The 18,808-nt window shown below is 44.5% G+C and overlaps 1 protein-coding gene across 2 annotated transcripts; it reads right to left on the bottom strand.

The window, feature by feature from the left end:
• Positions 1-2,052: 2,052 nt before the first annotated feature.
• AP3M2 (adaptor related protein complex 3 subunit mu 2) lies at positions 2,053-18,301 on the bottom strand. Of its 2 annotated transcripts, XM_060251275.1 has the most exons (9): positions 18,092-18,301; positions 16,406-16,751; positions 12,633-12,804; positions 11,838-11,975; positions 11,548-11,633; positions 11,048-11,181; positions 9,274-9,481; positions 5,795-5,939; positions 2,053-3,092 (listed from the first exon to the last, which is right to left on the bottom strand). In XM_060251275.1, the coding sequence occupies exons 2-9, from the start codon at positions 16,676-16,678 to the stop codon at positions 2,992-2,994; spliced, it is 1,257 nt and encodes a 418-aa protein (XP_060107258.1). In that variant the 5' UTR covers positions 16,679-16,751; positions 18,092-18,301; the 3' UTR covers positions 2,053-2,991. The 2 variants fall into 2 exon arrangements, with proteins under 2 accessions (XP_060107258.1, XP_060107259.1); XM_060251276.1 differs by lacking the exon at positions 18,092-18,301 and having other exon boundaries at positions 16,406-16,759.
• Between the last annotated feature and the right edge of the window lie 507 nt (positions 18,302-18,808).

Here is an 18,808-nt window from a genome sequence, read left to right as displayed (position 1 = left end):
TTAAGACTGTACGATGTGTACTTTATAGGTTTATACTTTTGATGGACTAATAATTTGCATAGACCCATTTGCATGCCTAGCTCCAGGTTGACTCAGCCTTCCATCCTTCTGAGGTCAGTAAAATGAGTACCCAGCTTGCTGGGGGTAAAGGTAGATGACTGCAGAAGGCAATGGCAAATCACCCCATAAAAGTCTGCCGTGAAAACATGATGCGACGTCACCCCAGAGTCAGAAATGCCTGGTGCTTGCACAGGGGGCTACCTTTACCTTTATTTGCAAGTCTGCCCATATCTGCGAGCATCATCTAACATGTTTGTCCAAGTGCCTCTCAGACTGCCAGATGTTCACTTGTGAGACAAATATCAGGGCTGGTCCACATATGATTTAAGCAGTCAAGTCACAATATATGCAGGGCTGGCTTTGGCAGAGTTTTGATACACAGTGCCATTCCATCTACCCCAGACCCTGCCATTCAAAGTTAGGGGTTAAATATCACCCCCAAAGAAGCCATATGCAGCAGACAGAAAGGAAAAATGTGCAGGGAAAGTGCAGGCATCCTGCAGATTGCATGGAGGTTATGAGCAACATACACCCTATGATTGTTGGCCAGCCAGAAGACCTAGGCAGTCAGGCCAAGTGAGGAAAGGACTCACAAGAGAACCATGGCAGAAACTGGAAAGAATCATGCCATTTCCCCCTCCCTCCTTCTCATTCCACAGACCAAGACATACTTGGTTCAAGCTCTGGCTGAGTCTAACCAACCCAATGAATGGGAGGGCCATGAGCAGATGCATCTTTTGCAGGGTCACACTCAGAAACCTAAAGGACCAGGCTGAGTCACAGCATGGAGACACATGCTTTCAATGAGAAGGGCTGCTGCTGACACAGACTTGAACCAGCCTTCAAAAGGGATTTAACCCAAAGGCACATCAAATTCCAGGTCAGTAAGCAAACTGGCCAGGCTCCAGAGGTCAACTAAGCAGCCATAGCACATGACCAAAGAAACCGTTGTGGTTTTCAAGATAAAAACTATTAAAGCTGTGTAGCCTGACAGATCAGAACCACTTATTCAAAAGGGAGCAGAGCTTTATAGCTGAAGGCTGCAGAATAATCTATGGTTAACATAAAGCATTTGAGGGGGGGGGGGCAAGTTGGAAAATCTAGTCACTAATTAAATGTAACCATTCTGCCAGGCTGTTTTTCTGTGCAAGCTTTGATGAAATGAATGGCAGCTGTGCAAGACTACTAAATCAGGCTTGTACAAGAGACTGCATCTGGTGGATTGTGCCCTCTGGATCAGATCTGTTTGTTTCCCTTCTGTGCTACCAATTAAAGAACCCCTTCCCTGTCAAACTGGGCCTTCTTTCTGAGCCAAAGTTTGAAACATTTCCATGCAGAGAAATTTTATTTTCTAGCCCGAGTAGTTTACAAATCAACCTGTGTGTCTGATGTTGTGACTCCATCTGCTGAGCAAAATGTGCAAGGACAGCTCTACATCATTCAGATGGATCAGCTTTCCACATGTGGCACTCTTCTGTACCTGGGCCATTTCAGGTCAGAACAAACAGCAGGGCTTAAAACCCACCACCACCATCCCCAGAATCCTAAGCAGGTCACTATGCTCCTGGGAACTGAATTTCCAGCACAGAACTCCAGTCACATGCCTGATCTAAAGTTCTTAAAGTTCTAGTAGTGGACACACAAGGACACACCTCAAGTGGGAACCGGTCATCTGAATGCATTTGCATTACTAGTAACTTTTCATCCATCCCCACTTTACCGAGGTGGGTGGGGTGGAGATCTGATTTGCATCACTGTTTCTGAAACAGCAGATGTTAAATAGCAGCCACTGAGTAAATCTTGTTTTGGCAAAGCAACTGGCTGTGTAGATTCTCCAACATGGCTTGCAGGATCACAGCTCCAAACCACATTTCCAAAGTTTGTTAACCTCACCGGTGCATTTGGAAGACAGGACAGTTTGCCACGAGTGTCGACTCAGCATTACCATGTTAAAAACAACACAACAAAACAAAACCAAGCATACAAAATTGATAGAGGCTCAGAGCAGAAGGCACCAGCACATAGCTATAATCTAACTGTACAGAAACAATGCATGAAAGAAAGAGGGGAAGGAGGGTGGCTGGAAGCACATGACACACACCTGCATGCAGGAGGAGGAGCTGCACTGCAGCAGCTGAAGCACGTGTGCACACACTCATACACCGATACACCCCATTTCCTTAGCCAGACATCACATTAGAGATATACACAGCTTGATTCCCTCTCCTCCCGCTCACATTAAAGAGAGCTGAAGGTGGTATGGGAAAGGCTGTGTTGTCAGCCGTCCAGTTAAGTGGGTTTCCAAAGCACTATCTTGTTTTCTAAAGAGAGCCATAGGGTGAGCATTCTCAGTATGGGCCAGGATGCTTCTTTCAGCTCCCTGAAAACCTGCTTACAGCCTCTCCCCCAATCAAAACATTTTACCAAAGCCAGGGACTTGACTGAGTACAGGTATGAGGACAACACCCCTTCCGTCTTTCACAGCAGGCTCTTCGCTGGATTGCAGCAGCAATTCTCTTCTAAGCATTTTTTTGGGGTGGGGAAGAGAGAGTCCTGTGTACCAAGGGAAGAATACATGGAGGGGGATTCTCTCAGCTCCCCTTATCATATCGTCCTGGCAGCAACTCCTTCCAAACCCTTAGGGCTGTGAAGGAAAACAGCTAAACACCAGCCACAAAGGGAGAAAGAAGGGCACTGAATTCTACCAGAGGGGGGAAAATTAGCCAGTGACTCTTCAGCTATGTCACCGTTTCCCCTCGTTTGCTCTCCTCTCCCACTTAGGAGCTTTGAAATCTCAGTTGGATACACATTTGCCCAGTTTGGAGAAAAGAGCCACAGAGGCCACAGCAAGCAGCAGCTCCAGGGGATGATGGGAGCAGAGGCGGAGCAGGAAGTCACAGGCGGAGGAGGAGGTGAGAGTCACAGCAACTTCTAGGTCCGGACTTGGAACTTGCCAGCCTTCGTCATGTACTTGATCCCTTTGAAAGGTTTATACTTCTCTCCATACATGTCCAATCGATTCACTTTTAATCCTAGGAGGACATAAAAATGTAAAGAGAGAGGTTGGAGATAAGCAACTGAAGGAGACGAAGGCAACTATTATTATAGGCCCAGAGATACTGTGGAATGCAAAATGAGAATGGGCACAGCATACAGTTGCTTAATCTGCAGCAGGCATGTAACCATGGTGGGGCACACAGGGTTATGTGCCCCATAACTCATGGCCCATGCCCCACAACTCCCAGTGAGCCCACGCCTCTCAGACAGTCTGGGAGGTGCAGGGGGAGGTCTTCTCCCCACCACTCTATCTCTGTCCCCTGAATTTCCTAACTGCCCACCCACCCAAAATTTTCTTGCTATACCTCTGATCTGCAGTTTCTTTTGGTCTGGCAGATCATGGAGAAATCCAAGAGTGATGCAGGAAACTGACACCCTTGCCCCAACAAGAAAAAGCCTTACTGTCCCCATTCTTCTCCTCTGTCCCCCTGTGGACTTCTAACAGCTTCTAGGGAAGCCTGCTCCAAGAGCCTCATCTTCAGAGATGTAACAAGTGGCTAAGAAGAGCAGGACTCTCTTAGTGAATGCCTTGGCTGAGAAGGTCTAACTAGCTTGCTCATTGGTCTCTTTTAGCAAGTGGGTGTTTGTGCTGGGGACAGACCGCTTTTTAAATAGTAATTTAAACTGAGGGATCAGTGAAATATTTATTTGCAGTATCTATAGATTTTTTTTCTAAACAGAAAAAAATAACCGTCAATACGGTTTATAACAGCTAAAAATACAAATCCATGAAAACAACCAGAGGGATACAACACTGCTGAACAAATTATTTACAACTACATAACAGCAGTAAGAAATCTCCTCCAAATCTTCACACGCCTGACAGAATATCAGTCCACAAAAGGAGATATGGGAACAACACAGAAACAGCTTCCCAGTAGATAGTGATATGCAACTCCTGGGCTACTACAGAAAGGGCCCTGGCTCCTGGTAGAGGACAACTATACTTTCCTAAAAGAAGGAAGGGACTCCCTACTAGAATTTAAGGGCCTGGAAACCTCATGGGAGAAGGCTGAAGTTCTCGTTACCCAGACAATAGAAGCTTTCAAGGCCAAAACCAGCACCTTGGATTGGGCCGGGAAACAAATTATTAGCTGTAAATGTTTTTTTTTTTAATCACATTTTTTATTTTTGACAAACCAATACAAAAAACCAACCATCAGCGTATAAACAGCATGACATCTATCATATTACTCAAAAGTATAAATTATATATTACAAACCAGAAGCAGAATTAATAAAAAGAAATATACAACATAAATATGAACATTTACAAGGAATTGAATCAGATACTTAATACAGCATAAAATCAAAATACTTCGTTGAAACTGACAGACTGGTCGAGGGTTTTTCATTAATATGAGAGAAAAGCAAACCATTTTCCCACAAAAATGTCAGCTAACAATGGATTTTCATATTTTAAAATACTTGAAGACAATTTATCTTGGACCATCAAATCCCAGACTTTATCATACCACTTACGAATACTGGGGCATCGATCAGATTTCCAACATAAAGCTATAACAATTTTGGCTGCTAATAACAATGAAAGAAGTTCTAGTTTCAAATTAGAACAGGGTTTCTTATGCCAAATATTAAGCAAAACAGATTCTGGTAAAAAAGGAATGTTGAAGTCTACTATTTCTCTGGCTATATTAAGCACTGATTTCCAAAATGCCTTAATTTTGGGGCAGTCCCACCAACAATGTTTCAGCCTTTCTAACAATATGGAGTTGGAGTCAATTTGCTGCGGTACAATTTGTATGGCGTGAAGTACCATCAAGACCATACCTTAAAGTTTTGTATTCTAATATATGTAGATCTAGATTTAAATAAAGAACTTTTCCATAAGTTTTTCCATTGTTGCTCTGAAAATACTTTCTCACAGTCTTTATGGCATTTATTCTGTTGGGAGGTACATTGGTCCCAATCTTTCCCATTTAATACCTGATAGATACATGAAATTGCACCTCTAACAGAAGAAGTTCCAGATTTTAAACGGGATTCAAAGGAATTTGGTGCTCTATTTACACATGTGAGTGGTATTACCTTGTTTAAAGCATCAAACAGTTGATAGTACTGCAACCATGGAATTATTATTTTGTATTTTGCTTCTAGTTGTGGTTTAGTACTAAGTTTACCATTGGTTGTAAATGTTTTATACAGGTGTAATATGGTCTCCTGAGCAGCAACCTTCTGTATAAGTTGCAGTTTCCAAAACCTCTCCAAGAACAAGTCCAATCTGGAATTCAGTGAGTCGTGAATTGTAGTAACCAGGTCTTTCTTCAGAGGGTGTAGCTGGTGAATTAGTCAAAGCTGATAAAAGGCACATCTGCCACGCCAATACTTTATAATCTAGGAACAATGCAGGTCCTGCAGTGCCCCAAGTTCCAACCTCCCCAAAAGGAATGTGGAAGTCCATCAAGGATGGATATTTCCTCAGAGAACTGGTCCACTGACCCACCACCACCACCATCTCTCTTATCAGGATGAAGCTTTGATTTCTTGACCATTATGTCCCTCCAGGCACCCATGCTACCTAACAACTGCTTTACTGGGGTGGGGGGAGGAGGAGACATGGAATTAAGTATCATCAGCACCACAACCTCTCCTTGTATTCTCCACTGGCATAATATTTGAAAATAAATGAAATGTAACTCAGTTTTACGCCTACGTACCAGAAATGGCCAACTGTTGTATTTTGAAGTGCAGGTTGATCGTGGGGTTCTCGTCAGGCTTGGAGGCTCCCGCCTGGAGGCTCATTGTCCCCTTTAAACTTGGTAACTTTTGGGGGTTAATCTTGCCCACATCCCAGGACAGCAACTTCAGAAGAAGAGAAGAGCAAACAGGTGAAAACAACCAGAGTGCTGTAAAAGGACAAAATAACCAACATAGTTTCATGCAGCAAGAAGACTGAGATGGGTGCTTCCAATGTGCAGGACAGAAGGAGGGTTGTCAGATTTTCACGCAGAGAGAAAAAAGCTTACTTTTATATGCTCTAAGCCAGGGGTGGCCAAACTTGCTTAACGTAAGCACCACGTAGAATAAATGTCAGATGTTTGAGAGCCATAAGACATGAATGTCAGATGTTTGAGAGCAGGCAGATGGGGAGGGGAGGGAGGGAAAGAAAGCAACTTTTTAAACTATTTACATTTTTAAATGCATTCTCCAAGCCACCAGCTGGCTTGGCTTGGAGAAGTGATTTAAAGAGATAAATGCCTTCTCCAAACCAGCCAACAGGGTGGTGGGGGCTTCAAGAGCCGCACAATGTGTGTGAAAGAGCCACATGTGGCTCCTGAACCACAGTTTGGCCACCTCTGCTCTAGGCACAGAACAAGCAAGATCTGTGAAGGAGGCAGAGTTGTGGCAGGCAGTCCTGCTGTCTCAGTCCCATCAAGATTCCCTGTTGGCCTCAAATGAAGGAAGAGGGGTGGTAAAGCTCCCTTAGCTTCTTCCTTCCTTCCCTCTCCCTTCTCTTCCAAGCAGAGCTTCAGGGTGTGGCTCTTTGGCTTCTCTCTTCCTCTGAATTCCATCAGCAGATCTGTTTCCTGTTTCTTTTTTTTTTTTACTCATCAGTATTCAGCCCACTTCCCTTCTTTCATGCACAAATAGTTTGTTGTTTGTTCAGAAAGCACCCAGGCCTCTCTATTGCCTCTGTGCAAGGAGGGCATCTCCTGCTCTCACTCTAACTGCCCTGGTTGATGGCACAGTCACCCACCAGCTGAGAGGCTCCTCCTGACTCTCCTGAAAGAACCCCACAGGGTTAGGCTCTGCTTTCCCATATACACCTGCTGTATAGACTCTCCACCCATTCACCCTGCAGGGCAAAATAAGGCCAAATTCACACTCTACTACACCAGTGCGATCACCACTTTTTCATGACTTTCTCCCACATCATTCCAGTTAAGTGTTTGAGCCCAGGAGCCATGGTGATGTAAGAAACAGGCTGGGTGATTCAGGGGCACAATTCTTCCTGGTGCCTCGAGTCATTACCTGTTCTGCAATATCATGTACAGGCTTCAATGGGAATGTCTCTTCTAGCACCAGAAGAAGGTATTCGGCACACAATGGCATCCCTCCCATGTGGCACCCTGGGACATTCTGTTACTTTATGAAGAGAGAGGCTCAAACTTGCCCTTACAAACTGCTGGTTTTAAAAATGCACAGGTGCTTCTGCACACCAGTGAGGCAGTCTTTCCAAGACCCAATAAAATAAAATCATTGAGAGTTTTAAAAACATTTGGTTCAGATATGGAGGAGAGTTGGGTTTCTCTTCACTAGAGACATCCCAGATACTACTCAATAGGTGCCCAATCACTTCTGCAACCACCTTCTAAACCAGTGGTCCCCAACCTTTTTGGCCCCAGGGCCAGCCTGCCGACTGCAGCCCTACGGCCAGCAGGGTGGGAGCACCCAATTCGGCCTCCCCCTGCAGTTCCTCCTCCCTCCTTCCCCCACCCCACGCAGCCTCGCCGCCTCTTAAAGGTGAAACTTGACTCCTACTTTGTTTTACTGCTTCAGACCAACACGGCTGCCCACCTGGATCTATCCTCCTCCCCGTTTCCTCCTCCCTCCTTCACCCCCCCTGCGCAGCCTCGCTGCCTCCCCCCCCCATTTTCACCATTTTAAGTTCAGGGAAGTGGTCATGAAGCTCCTCCCAGGCTGACCCCCCCCCCAGGAAGGAGGCAAGGGCAGTGTCCCTTGTTGTTACTGCAGCAGTTTTCTTGACTGCTCAACTGATCAGCGGGGGGGGGGGGGGTTGGCCTGGGAGGCATTTCATCATCCCTTCCCCGGCCTTAAAATTGTGAAAATGGGGGGGAGGAGGAGGTGCTATGGGGGGGGTGAGGCTGTGTGGGGATGTTGAGGCTGCGTGGCCCTTTGCAAACAGGCCGTGGCCCGGTACTGGTCCCCAGCCTGGGGTTGGGGACCCCTGTTCTAAACAGTCAAGGTCATGAAGGTAACTATAGTTGCATGTTTTACCAGGAACAAAGAAAGCAATCCTTAGCAGGTCTATTCAGTATCTTATTCAGGTCTACCCAGTGAGGCTTATTCTGAGGAAAGTGCCCTTTGGATTGCACTGCAAAACAATGTGTGTAGAAAATCCAAGCAATATGCATTTCCTTGTTAAACTGCATGAAAGCCAATTTTAATTGGTGAGGAGGTTGAATGAAGGGTACACTTTTAGGAGGCTATTGTGTTGGAATACATTTTGATTCTGGTATTTTTGAAGCTTTTTTACTTCTGGTGTGATTGCAATAAGGAATAAAAATGAAAATATTGAAATACTACCAGACTTTAAACAGAAAGCCAAATTTTATAGATTTATTTGAAAGTTCTCTCAAAGAAAGCATACAGAGCCTGATAATATACACTTTTATTTCAATTTAACTGATATCACTTAACATTCGGTCTCTGTAGGTCAGGCAGATGGCTATAATGAACATAGTCTTCCCAGTGGTGACCCCTCCTTGTGGAACTCCTTGCCCAAAGAGACCTTTCAGATCTTCTCAATGTATTTTTTAGGCTAGTTATGAGCTTCCCTTTTTGGGCAGGCCTTTGGTTAACTACCATTTCAGATTATGTTCTGGCCATTTCAGTGCCTAAAAATGCGTTTTAACATAAGAAAATCTTGAATCTAAAGCTGCTTTGGGAGTCCTTGTAGAAATAAGAGGCAGAATGGTAAAATATGAAACAAGTAATGCAGCCAGGAGGGTTTGGTTGTCCCATGATGGGTATGAGATTTGATTTTACTTGACTCAAGAGGGCTTCCCATCACAGGACAGAGAAAAGACAAGACAAGAGCAACATACAAATGGACCAGTCTCAGTTCCCATTTGAAAGCTGCCATTTGGGTGGCAGGACTATAAAGCAGCAGGAGTTGCTTTACCCCTGCATCTCTGTGGATCCAACTGCCTGTACCTGGCATGGGTTGCTCATCAAACGGCTGCATACCACTGGAAATGGAATGCCAATTAAGTTGCATTGGTTACCATGCATGGTTTCTGAATACTAGGCAACTGTATGGTGGAAAAAGATTCAGAGGAATACTGAAACAGGTTGAGGAGCTCCTATCTCAACTCTTCCCAGAATATAAAGGCATGAGAGAAAATGAGGGAGCAGCCTGGGTACCAGACTCCACTGCCTGCTCCCCTCTTACCTTTGTAACAGGATCAAAGGTGTGCGTTCCCTGTGAAGGTGTAAGGGTCATGTTGAGGACACCTTTTGGCATCTGGCTGGTAACCGTCACCCCTTCCACAGTCTTCCCCATAGTCTGTTTGGGACCCACTGTGATCTCAAAGCGGCCCAGTGAGCTGCTGTCTCGGAAACTGATGTTGTGCTTCATGTAAACAGGGATCGCCACCAGGCTGGAACAGAGGAGGAGGAGGAGAGCACTGCATCAGCATCAAACTGCATCCTTACCTGCCTGGACCTATCGAGCTCACCTTCTCAACAGTCACCACAATTAAGCTCCTTTGGCTAGTAAGGCCCTGTCATTAAGGCAGATGAACCCTTCCCCACAGCAAGGGTACAATGAAAAATAGTATTTCCTCAAGGGCAGAGTTCTACAGTCATGCGTTCTTTCTTCCCTCTATCAATGTACTTGGAGCTCACTGCCATGCTATGCAATTATCCTGGTGCAGAATATCACATCTTAAGAACTCCAGATTTCTAGTCTAAAGACACCAAATTTCTAGCCCTTACAACTATAAAAGAAAAAAAAACATGAGAAAGATTCCACTTCCCCAGGCTTTTCACTGTAGTCTCAAATGTATCAGCAGTGGCTTCTAAGAAACCAGAAAAAGCAGATGAATTCCAGAGGGCAAAGAAGAAAGGCTTCAGTGTCCTGGATAGTTCTCCGAAGGTTTTCATTCGACACTAATCCCCACTTGCTTTTATTCTTTGCCAAATCTTTTGAAAACCAAGATCTCAGAAAAAAAATTATTAAAGAGATGCAAATATGTGAAATGTACAAATGTGGGGCTCCTCAGTAGAAAAGTCTGGATATTTGCTGCACTGATTCAAGCCTGGAGACTCAAACAGAAATAAATCTGAGCCTGGGCAAAATTCAAACAAATACAACCAATTTAAATCTGCTGAAATTTATACTTTTAACACTAAAGGCATAAATGCATTTGAATTTGGCAAGTCAATTATAAATTAACTTAAAATTTTTCAAGTTTATATTTTCCAAGTCATGTCGTATGAAGTTGTCTGATGCAGTGTCAGACCATTGGTCTAGAAGTGGCAGTGGCTCTCCAGGGTCTCGTGCAGAGAAAGGTCTTTCCCCAGCAGCTGGTACTTGAGATCCTTGACCTGAAACTCTTAGTGACTGAACAGGGGACTTTCTGTAGGCAAAACAGATGTTCTACCACTGAGCCACAACCCATCAGCATTTTAAGACATCTGAAATTTATGTGCAGTTCTTAAATTTTTGACAAATTCCAGACTAGTCATGTTGCCTTTTTAAAAAGTTCATGAGAAATTTTTGGATTGGAGTGTGTGTTGGTGGACATGCTTTGTGGTGAAATGGCTTATCCTACAGGTCTTCTTGTTACATTTCAGTTCTAATGGAAAAAGTTTTTACATTAGTACTCTGCTATGGTCAGAGATTACTCTAATCCAGTTTCTCCAGACTGAGTTCCAACTGAGAACAACCACACAGGAAAGGCAGTTGTTGAGTGGAGCCCCAACAAGTATCTGACCTCTGTCACCTTGCTGAGTTGGGAGGAAAAGAACTGAGAAACTCTGCACCAAAGGACACCCTTATCTTTTTTACAAAAGAAGACAAGCTGCTGGCAAGCTTGCTGCTTATATCTGAACATAAACTGAATATGAGAAATGAATTATTTGTTTCTTTTAAACCTTATTTTTAGAGGGGCAAAAAGATCCAAGATGCCAGAATCGATTACTTGGATTCTCAGACTCCTTACTTCTGAGCACTGACGTGATAGGAAAGCAGGCGGAAGTTCCCATCAGGAGGGATGAAGGAGAGGATTCGTTCTGATTCCCAGCGCTTGAAACGCACGCAAGGGTGGAAGCTGACATCATCCAGCAATCTGGGGTTCTTAAATGAACGGGAAAAAGGCATCAAACACTTCTTGGCAGATCACACCTGTCTTCGGTTCAACCCTCACTGAAACCCCTGTCCAAGGGACTCCTCTAACGGTCTTTGTTGCCCCCATCCCATTCCAGAAATTTAAGCTTTCTCTCCTTTCTCACTTAACTCTTATCTTCCTTCTCCAGCCATCGTACACCCAGCACTACATTCTATCCATATCTCCAGAATCTACTAAACCTTGGACTTCCCACCTTCTAAAATAGTTTACTGTCTCTGCCCTCTCTATATTTTCTATCATGATGGCCTCAGAAAGTCGGTTTGACAAGGCCCACTGCATTCTCAGAAGTCCATCAAGAATTTCCTCCTGCTTACCATGAAGGAGAGAGTAAGATCTGGCATCCCAGTCAGTTTCACACAGGCATCGATCACCCCTTGAATTTCAGCTGTAATCGTGGATCCTGCCTCAGAAAACAAAAGTCAGGCGGATCATGAAAGAAACTATGAACCTGATGGAAGCTGCTATGGACAAGAACAGCCAGAGGATACAACTCAAAACATACATTACAGAGCCACAGGCAAGTCTTCTGGGGGGAGGGAAGAATGCAGATTTCAAATACACTGCCCCTCTGGAGAGATAACCATGGAAATATAGCATCTTGTACCTGATTTGTCAATGATAGCATCTATTTCCTCAATCACATCAAAATAGGCCTCGTTGTTGGTGTATTTCACGCCAGTCCGTCGCCAGGGTACCACAGACAGCTGCCCAGTGGGGAGTTGTTCTCCTACATTGGTGCTTCCTGAAAGGATTTATTACTTATTAATTTCTTATTTCACCTTTCCTACAAGGATATCAAGATGGCATACATTGGCTCTACCTTCCTTTTATTCTCACAACAACCCTGCAAAGTACATCTGGCTGCGAGAGCACAATAAGCTCGAAGTCACCCAAGGGGTTTCATGGCTGAGCAAGAATTTGAAGCTGGGTCTTGCCAGTCTGATTCACATAGTTCTGTGCCTCCATTTCTGCAGGATGACTGGCCATGGCCAATGATGGTGTCCAAGAGGTAAAGGCCAAGAAGGCTAATGGAAGGATCTCATCCTTACTTAATCAATGTTCTTCTCAATAGGCCACATGTGTTTCAGGGGGACTTTACTGCTCCACCTGGGAGAGCATATTTCCTGGATGATCTACAGACTTCCATACTCTGGTAGCCTAAATGAAGTATTTTTAACACTAGGTTCTTGCCTGGTTCAGATCTTAAGACTTGGTCTATCCACCAAACAGGACATCAAAGAATTATGTGTCAAGGACTCCAGGAAATCCAAGGTCTGAGGCTGTGCCTAGACAAGTTCTTTTTTTTTTTTTCAGGCACCCTTTTCTTTTTCTTCCGGAACCCTTAGACTGTGTGTTTCCCATAATGCCTTTCAGGAACAAAAGGGGTCCATTAACTCACCTGTAATTGTGTTGACAACTGTTCGTAAGATGGTGGGTGGCTTGATTAGCTCTTTCAGAATGTTGGATTCAGTAGCCAGAGGGAATCCATTGTCCAGCATCTCCTCCAAGACCTCATAGACCACCACAACATTGTCCTTGATGACTACTTCAGAGCAGACTCCAAAATAATCCTGTGAAAAGAAAAATATTAAGTAACTTACACACTGAGTGTCCTGAAGCAGGCTGACAAAGCAAAGATCCCCTTCAGGAAGGAAAACTAGAATTATCATGAGGTAAGTCTTTTGTGGGGAGGGGAGAATGCAGATTTCAAATATAGCAGAACAGGCTTCCTCAGGAGGTGGTGGGCTCTCCTTCCTTGGAGGTTTTTAAACAGTGGCTAGATGGCCATCTGATAGCAAAGAAGATCCTGTGAATTTAGGGGGAGGTATTTGTGAGTTTCCTGCATTGTGCAGGGGGTTGGACTAGATGACCCTGGAGGTCCCTTCCAACTGTATGATTCTATAAGGGAAGACAGAGACAGCAGATGCTGAGGATCATTAAGGGCAACTGACAGGCAATTCCATTCATCAGCCCATAATTCAGTGCAAAGTTCTCCTGTTCAAGTACTGAAGAATATTCTACCATGAGTCATGACCATGAGGCCCGAACTTCTCCTGGTTATCTGACCCAAGCTTTAGTGCAGCTCCTGTTTATTTCCAACCAGATTTCTATAGAAGAACTTCTCCCTGGATTGCATGCCGCATTATTTAGCTTATGTGATATAATGGTCTGTATCACAGGAGTACAGAGACTTGGATTCAGATCCCTGCTCTTTTACAAAGCTCACAAGATGACTTTTGGCCCACTTATACACTCTCACCCTAACACACCTTGCAGGATCATTTGGGAAAATAGAATAGTGGAAAGAAGAGCCATGATCTCAACTCCTTGAAGGAAGGGCAGAATATAATCATTTAGGCAGATGGGCAAGAAGAAGCCTTTTTCTTCAGGCACCAGAATGTCTTGGGTTGGCCCTGAACAAAGCACTGCTCCCCCCCCCCACCTCCTCACGGATGTTAGAAGCTGTCTTCACTTTACAAGAGAGAGGAAGTCCCAATGGTAACTGGAGGAGAAACCATACACATTAATAATGAAAGAGGCCTAGATAAAAGACTTTTTCCTTGCATTCATCTGGCTGAAGGCTCATCAAGTTACAACTCAAATTCTATCACCATTTATCACTTGTCAGGAGGCATTTAGTCAGAATGTTTGTCAAGAAATGGACCCTAAAGATACTCAGTAAGTGGAGATCATAAGTCAAAGCGGTGCAACCGAAGACCCAAGTACCAGGGATCTCAATATATTTAAAATTACTATCTTTAAAAATAGAATGGGATTCAACTTTAATATTTTTTTTCAAAGTAACAAGAAATGCTAATCACCTTATGGCTTTTGACTGACTGATTTCTCCTAAGCCAACAGCAAAAAAAAGAGACACTCCTCTCTTCATACTCTCCTTCAGGGCTTTTTTTGTGGCAGGAACTCCTTTGGACATTAGGCCACACACCTCTGATGTAGTCAATCCTCCAAGAGCTTACAGGGCTCTTCTTACAGTGCCTACTGTAAGCTCTTGGAGGATTGGCTACAGGGGTGTGTGTGGCCTAATATGCAAAGACATTCCTGCTACAAAAAAAGCCTTGCTCTCCTTTCCTCAGTAACAGTCCCATTTATGCACTCCTCCTGCACCCACCTCAGTGTCCCTGTCCTCCTTTCTCAATAGACCAACTGCCAGTGTTCTTTCACAATCTGCTGTGATGAAATCTGGAAGAAATTTCTAAGTGGGTACTCAGCCTAACCTACCTCATAGGGTTGTTGTGACGATAGTGTGGAGAAGAGGAGAATGATATAAGCCACTTTGGGTCCACATTGGCGAGAAAGCCAGGATATAAATGAATTTACAAATTAAATGAAATACCTCCTCACCTAAAGCCTCTCCACCAAACTGCATAGCTAAAACAGCATATAAAATGAGTTGCCCTCCACCCGGCAATTTTTTCAAAATTCCAAGTCGTACAATTTAGCACTCTGAGGGAAGTGTGTGTGTCTTGGGGGAGGGGGGGATAGTAAACTGGGCCTGGCTGCAGTTTTGAGTCATGTGAAATTTCACATTCCTTGATCATGAGCACTGCAAAGCAAACAACCAAGGTCTGTGTTCCAAAAGCCTGAGGATACTGACACTCCTGCGTTTTCATGACTAGGCTGGCAGGACTTGTCCTCTGAGAACGCAGCTATGCCAAACGGGAACCTCTGAAGTGGAGGTCCAATATCAAAAAGCATAGTCTAATCCCATGATCAAGAAAGGAGAGCCTAGGTTGACCTTGACAACTCTTTCACGTTGTGCTTTCTAAAAAATATTTTTGTGCCTAGGGTGGAAGATCAATATGGCACCCCTCCTGCCAATTGACTGGTGAAAATATAACAATAAATTAAATAGCTGGCAAATTGGTGCCTTTTTAGTGGTGCCTAAACTCTGCACCCAGAGATAATCTGCTTTGTTTTTCTTTAATGGAAAGGCCGGCCCTGCCCATATCCTCATCCTGACACTCTCGCCCGGTGTTCTGCTGAGGAAGGAGTAGCCAGGGCTCAACTCCCAGCTCAACCATGAAGCTCACAGGCTGACCTTGGGAACGTCACTTTTTCTCACCCTAACCTGTTTCATAGGGGAAGCTGAGGATACAAAGAGAGGGAACAGAAGGTATGATATCATATTTACGACCCAGAACCCCTTAGATTCTGCCTTCTTCCCTGCTATTTGCCCCACTTTGGAGCTGCAAAAGCATGGGTCTGAGGCATTAAAAACATATTGTCTACTTTGCCTCAAAAGTTTGAGGCTAAATGGAGCTCACTTGATCCTGAATCAAGAAGAAATAAGAACAATTTTTTTGTACCAATATGGTTGGTCAGAAATGCAGTAAAACTAGCTGCCAGTCTTCTGACCAAGTGTGTTAAATTCCTCTGTGCTGATTACTCTTCCAAGTGGCAGAAGCAATCGTTTGGCTCACAATCAGAGTTCCAGAGAAATGGAAAATACGCTGCTGTCAGCCCTACAAAGATAAACTAGAGGGTCTAACAGGAGCCCACACTGTGTCCTAAGCTAAATTGGGCGCCTGTAGACCTTTAAACACCAGACCTAACATTTAAGAAGTATTGCATAGTTGGGCCAAAATGATACAGTGCAGGAGACAACAACAGCTGCTGTAGAATGCCAGTCTACTGACAGGAACTAAGCATTTTGAACATACTACCCTGAGTTAATCTTTCATGTTCAATTGAAGGCGCTTGGTGTTAACTTTTATGACCCCTCATGACCTGGTACCTTCATATTTATAGGACTGCTTCCACCCATATGTGCTGATCATGAAACCAGAAACTGTTGGCAGTTCAAACAACCATAACTTTTGCTATTAAAGGAGGAAATACACACATATGAAAGCACAAACAGAAATTTGGGATCTTTTTGAATAAAAATTCAAACTGTGAATAAGAAGTGTTTCATACATCATGAAAACAAATATGGGTTTCTAGCTCAATTTACATTCATAAGGAAGCAGCAGCCAACTCTGGTTCCTTAACAAGGGTACCTATGTGTTTGGAAACAAATGTTGGCTGCATGCACATACTATGGCTTCTTTTAATGGTGTACTCTTGACTTTTGTGTAGACTTGAAAACTGTATTGTGTACAAACTGTATTGTGTGAAAGTACCCTAAATTAATAAGATGTAGGTACCTACCTGGAAAGTGTCCACAACCCGATGAAGGAATTCAATGACAAAAAGCGGGGGCACCTCTGTCTGGATCACAGCTACGAAGAAGATCTTGTGCCGATAAACACTCAAGAGATAGTGGTGAGGGGTGGGGATCACAGGGGGCACATTTTCGGCCTCTGAAGCTCGCTCCTGGGCCTCAAAGAAGTAGTCACAGACAGAGCGACTGACCACACTTTTCCAGTGCTTCTCCAGGAAGATATCACCAGATGAGTTAATTAGGAAGAGGCTGTGGATCATGGCTGGTCCCAGAAGAGGATGGATGATGGAGACACTCTGCCCAACCAAAGTAGTACTAAATGGTACTTCAAGCCTAGAGAGAGACCCCAATATATATGATTTAGGGAGAACAACAGACTTTTGCTTAGGGAGTCCTTTGCCACCATCCAAAATGCTCACCTGCCTGAACTCAAGCAAGTCCACACCATGCCATATCTACAAAGCACAACAGAGCTCCTCGTAGCCCTTAGCTCCCCACAGCCATCACCTCACTGCTCCTCTGATCACAAACAATTCTCAGATCATCTCCCATCCATTTCCTGAATGTTTTTCACAAACTGAGAAATCCCTTAAAATAGACTGAGAGTTCTTTTTAACACAAGAAACCTCCATAACATTCTCTGCACAGTAGGGAATGCAGATGTGCAACTTTGTGGGAAACATTAACAAGACCACATTGCAGCTATGGAAGCAAAACAAGCAGCAGCAATTGTGGAAATGGCTGCAGCAGTGTTTTGTTTTTTGCCATGCATTGACTAGTTCACACTAACACTTCTCACTTTTCACAGTTACAAGGTGACTATAAATGGGGCCTGCCATGTGTGAACTGGCTCCCAGATCTGTGACAAGCCTGTGTACCAAGGGAAGGCAGAGAGGTATTCCTGGCACAGCTTCACACTTATGAAGTCAACTTTTCTCAATATTTTTTAAAAAACAGCAGCACACCATTTTGTTAGGGAAGTTATTTGGTGGTTGACTTTACACAGATAAGCAACAGCCCCGTGGTGCAGAGTGGTAACACAACCCTTTGTATCTATAGAACCCCAAATCACACAATGATGGGCTACTAAGCATCCTCCATGCAACTCAATCACCCCCTTCAGATATGTACCTGCACACTATCCAACCTTTATTCTCCACCCCGAAGCCTTCTTTCATGCAAAACTGGCTGTCTCCAGAATCACCTAACCTTTTGGGGCTCAACTACCACCTCCCCCACTATATCTGCTTATGAAGCCTGCAAAAAGGGGGGGGGGAGGGGAAAGAGGGCTGCATTTGCTGGGAGCAAGCTGTGCTCAGGTGGCATCACTAGTGTCTTGGGGCTATGCTGAGCATAACACCCTGGGGTGCCACTCTTTGGAATGCATACCCTAACTCACAATGACAATACAATATGCTTCTTGTGAACATACCCACTGCATCCCTTCAAGCAGATCGATGTGGATGCAAGCATCATTCATTCTCTAGTTATCCCCCCTCCACTTTCCCTTATGCAACCCTGTCTGCACCCAGCTCAAACACTTCCTCCCTCAAAACCTGCAGCCATCAGCTCCCTAAGAGCTATCGTCAAACCCGCGGTTTGCAGTCTCCATCTCCCCTGTCACACACATCCATCCTCATTCTCTATGCAGTCTTCATCTTCCTCCTTCTCACCTCTCCGCACTGGTCCAGCAGCTTCCTCTAGAACCCGGTTCTGCTTCAGGGGAGGGGGGATCGGCACCGCCCACTTAGATGAACTCTCGCCCGCGATTGGTGAACGGCCAGTATTCTATTCCCACCTGCCGCAAGTAGCATCCATCGCTTTCGACTGACAAGAATGGTGGCGGTGGGGGGGTGGGGAGACTCAGTTTCCCGGCACTAGCCGCTGATAGGTTGGAATGAAGGCACAAGAGCCTAGTTACCTCATTGAGTGGCCTCCCAGGCGGCCAGTGAGCATCGAGCAGAGGCCAAAGCGGAACTGAGATTGGTTGGGGCGGGTTTCCTCGGGAAGCTCCAGCAAGATTGGGGTCAAGTCGCCACAGGCGCCTTAGCAACGGGAATTCACTGTCGCCCTATCGCTGCCTCTGATCGCCCACGCGTGCGAAGCGCATGACAGTCAGCTGTAGCTGGAGTTGAGCATCATTTCCTGATGCCACATTCATTGTGTTAACGCTGAAACAGCTATTGGCATGACACTGAAAGCAGTATTGTTATTATATTTTATTAAAATTATATATATATTTATTGTCCATCTGCATATATTTTGGCACAAAAGACATTTTAACATAAAACATACAGCACTTAATATAAAATACTGCAAATATAAAATTATTATTAGATGAATAGCACTGTGTGCTTGCAGGGCTGACCCTAGGGCACATGAGGGCCCTA

This window comes from Heteronotia binoei, chromosome 12 (assembly GCF_032191835.1).
Source record: "Heteronotia binoei isolate CCM8104 ecotype False Entrance Well chromosome 12, APGP_CSIRO_Hbin_v1, whole genome shotgun sequence".
Lineage (NCBI taxonomy): Eukaryota > Metazoa > Chordata > Lepidosauria > Squamata > Gekkonidae > Heteronotia > Heteronotia binoei.
Note: the sequence above shows the minus strand (reverse complement) of the source record. Positions and strands in the feature narration are given on the sequence as shown.

Excerpts from the sequence above, each read along its gene's own strand:
- AP3M2 (XM_060251275.1), bottom strand. The coding sequence starts at position 16,678 with ATGATCCACAGCCTCTTCCTAATTAACTCATCTGGTGATATCTTCCTG. Across the intron at positions 11,976-12,632 it reads AGTTGTCAACACAATTACAG|GAAGCACCAATGTAGGAGAA; the intron begins GTGAGTTAATGG and ends AAATCCTTTCAG. Across the intron at positions 5,940-9,273 it reads CCTTTGATCCTGTTACAAAG|TTGCTGTCCTGGGATGTGGG; the intron begins GTAAGAGGGGAG and ends CTTCTTCTGAAG.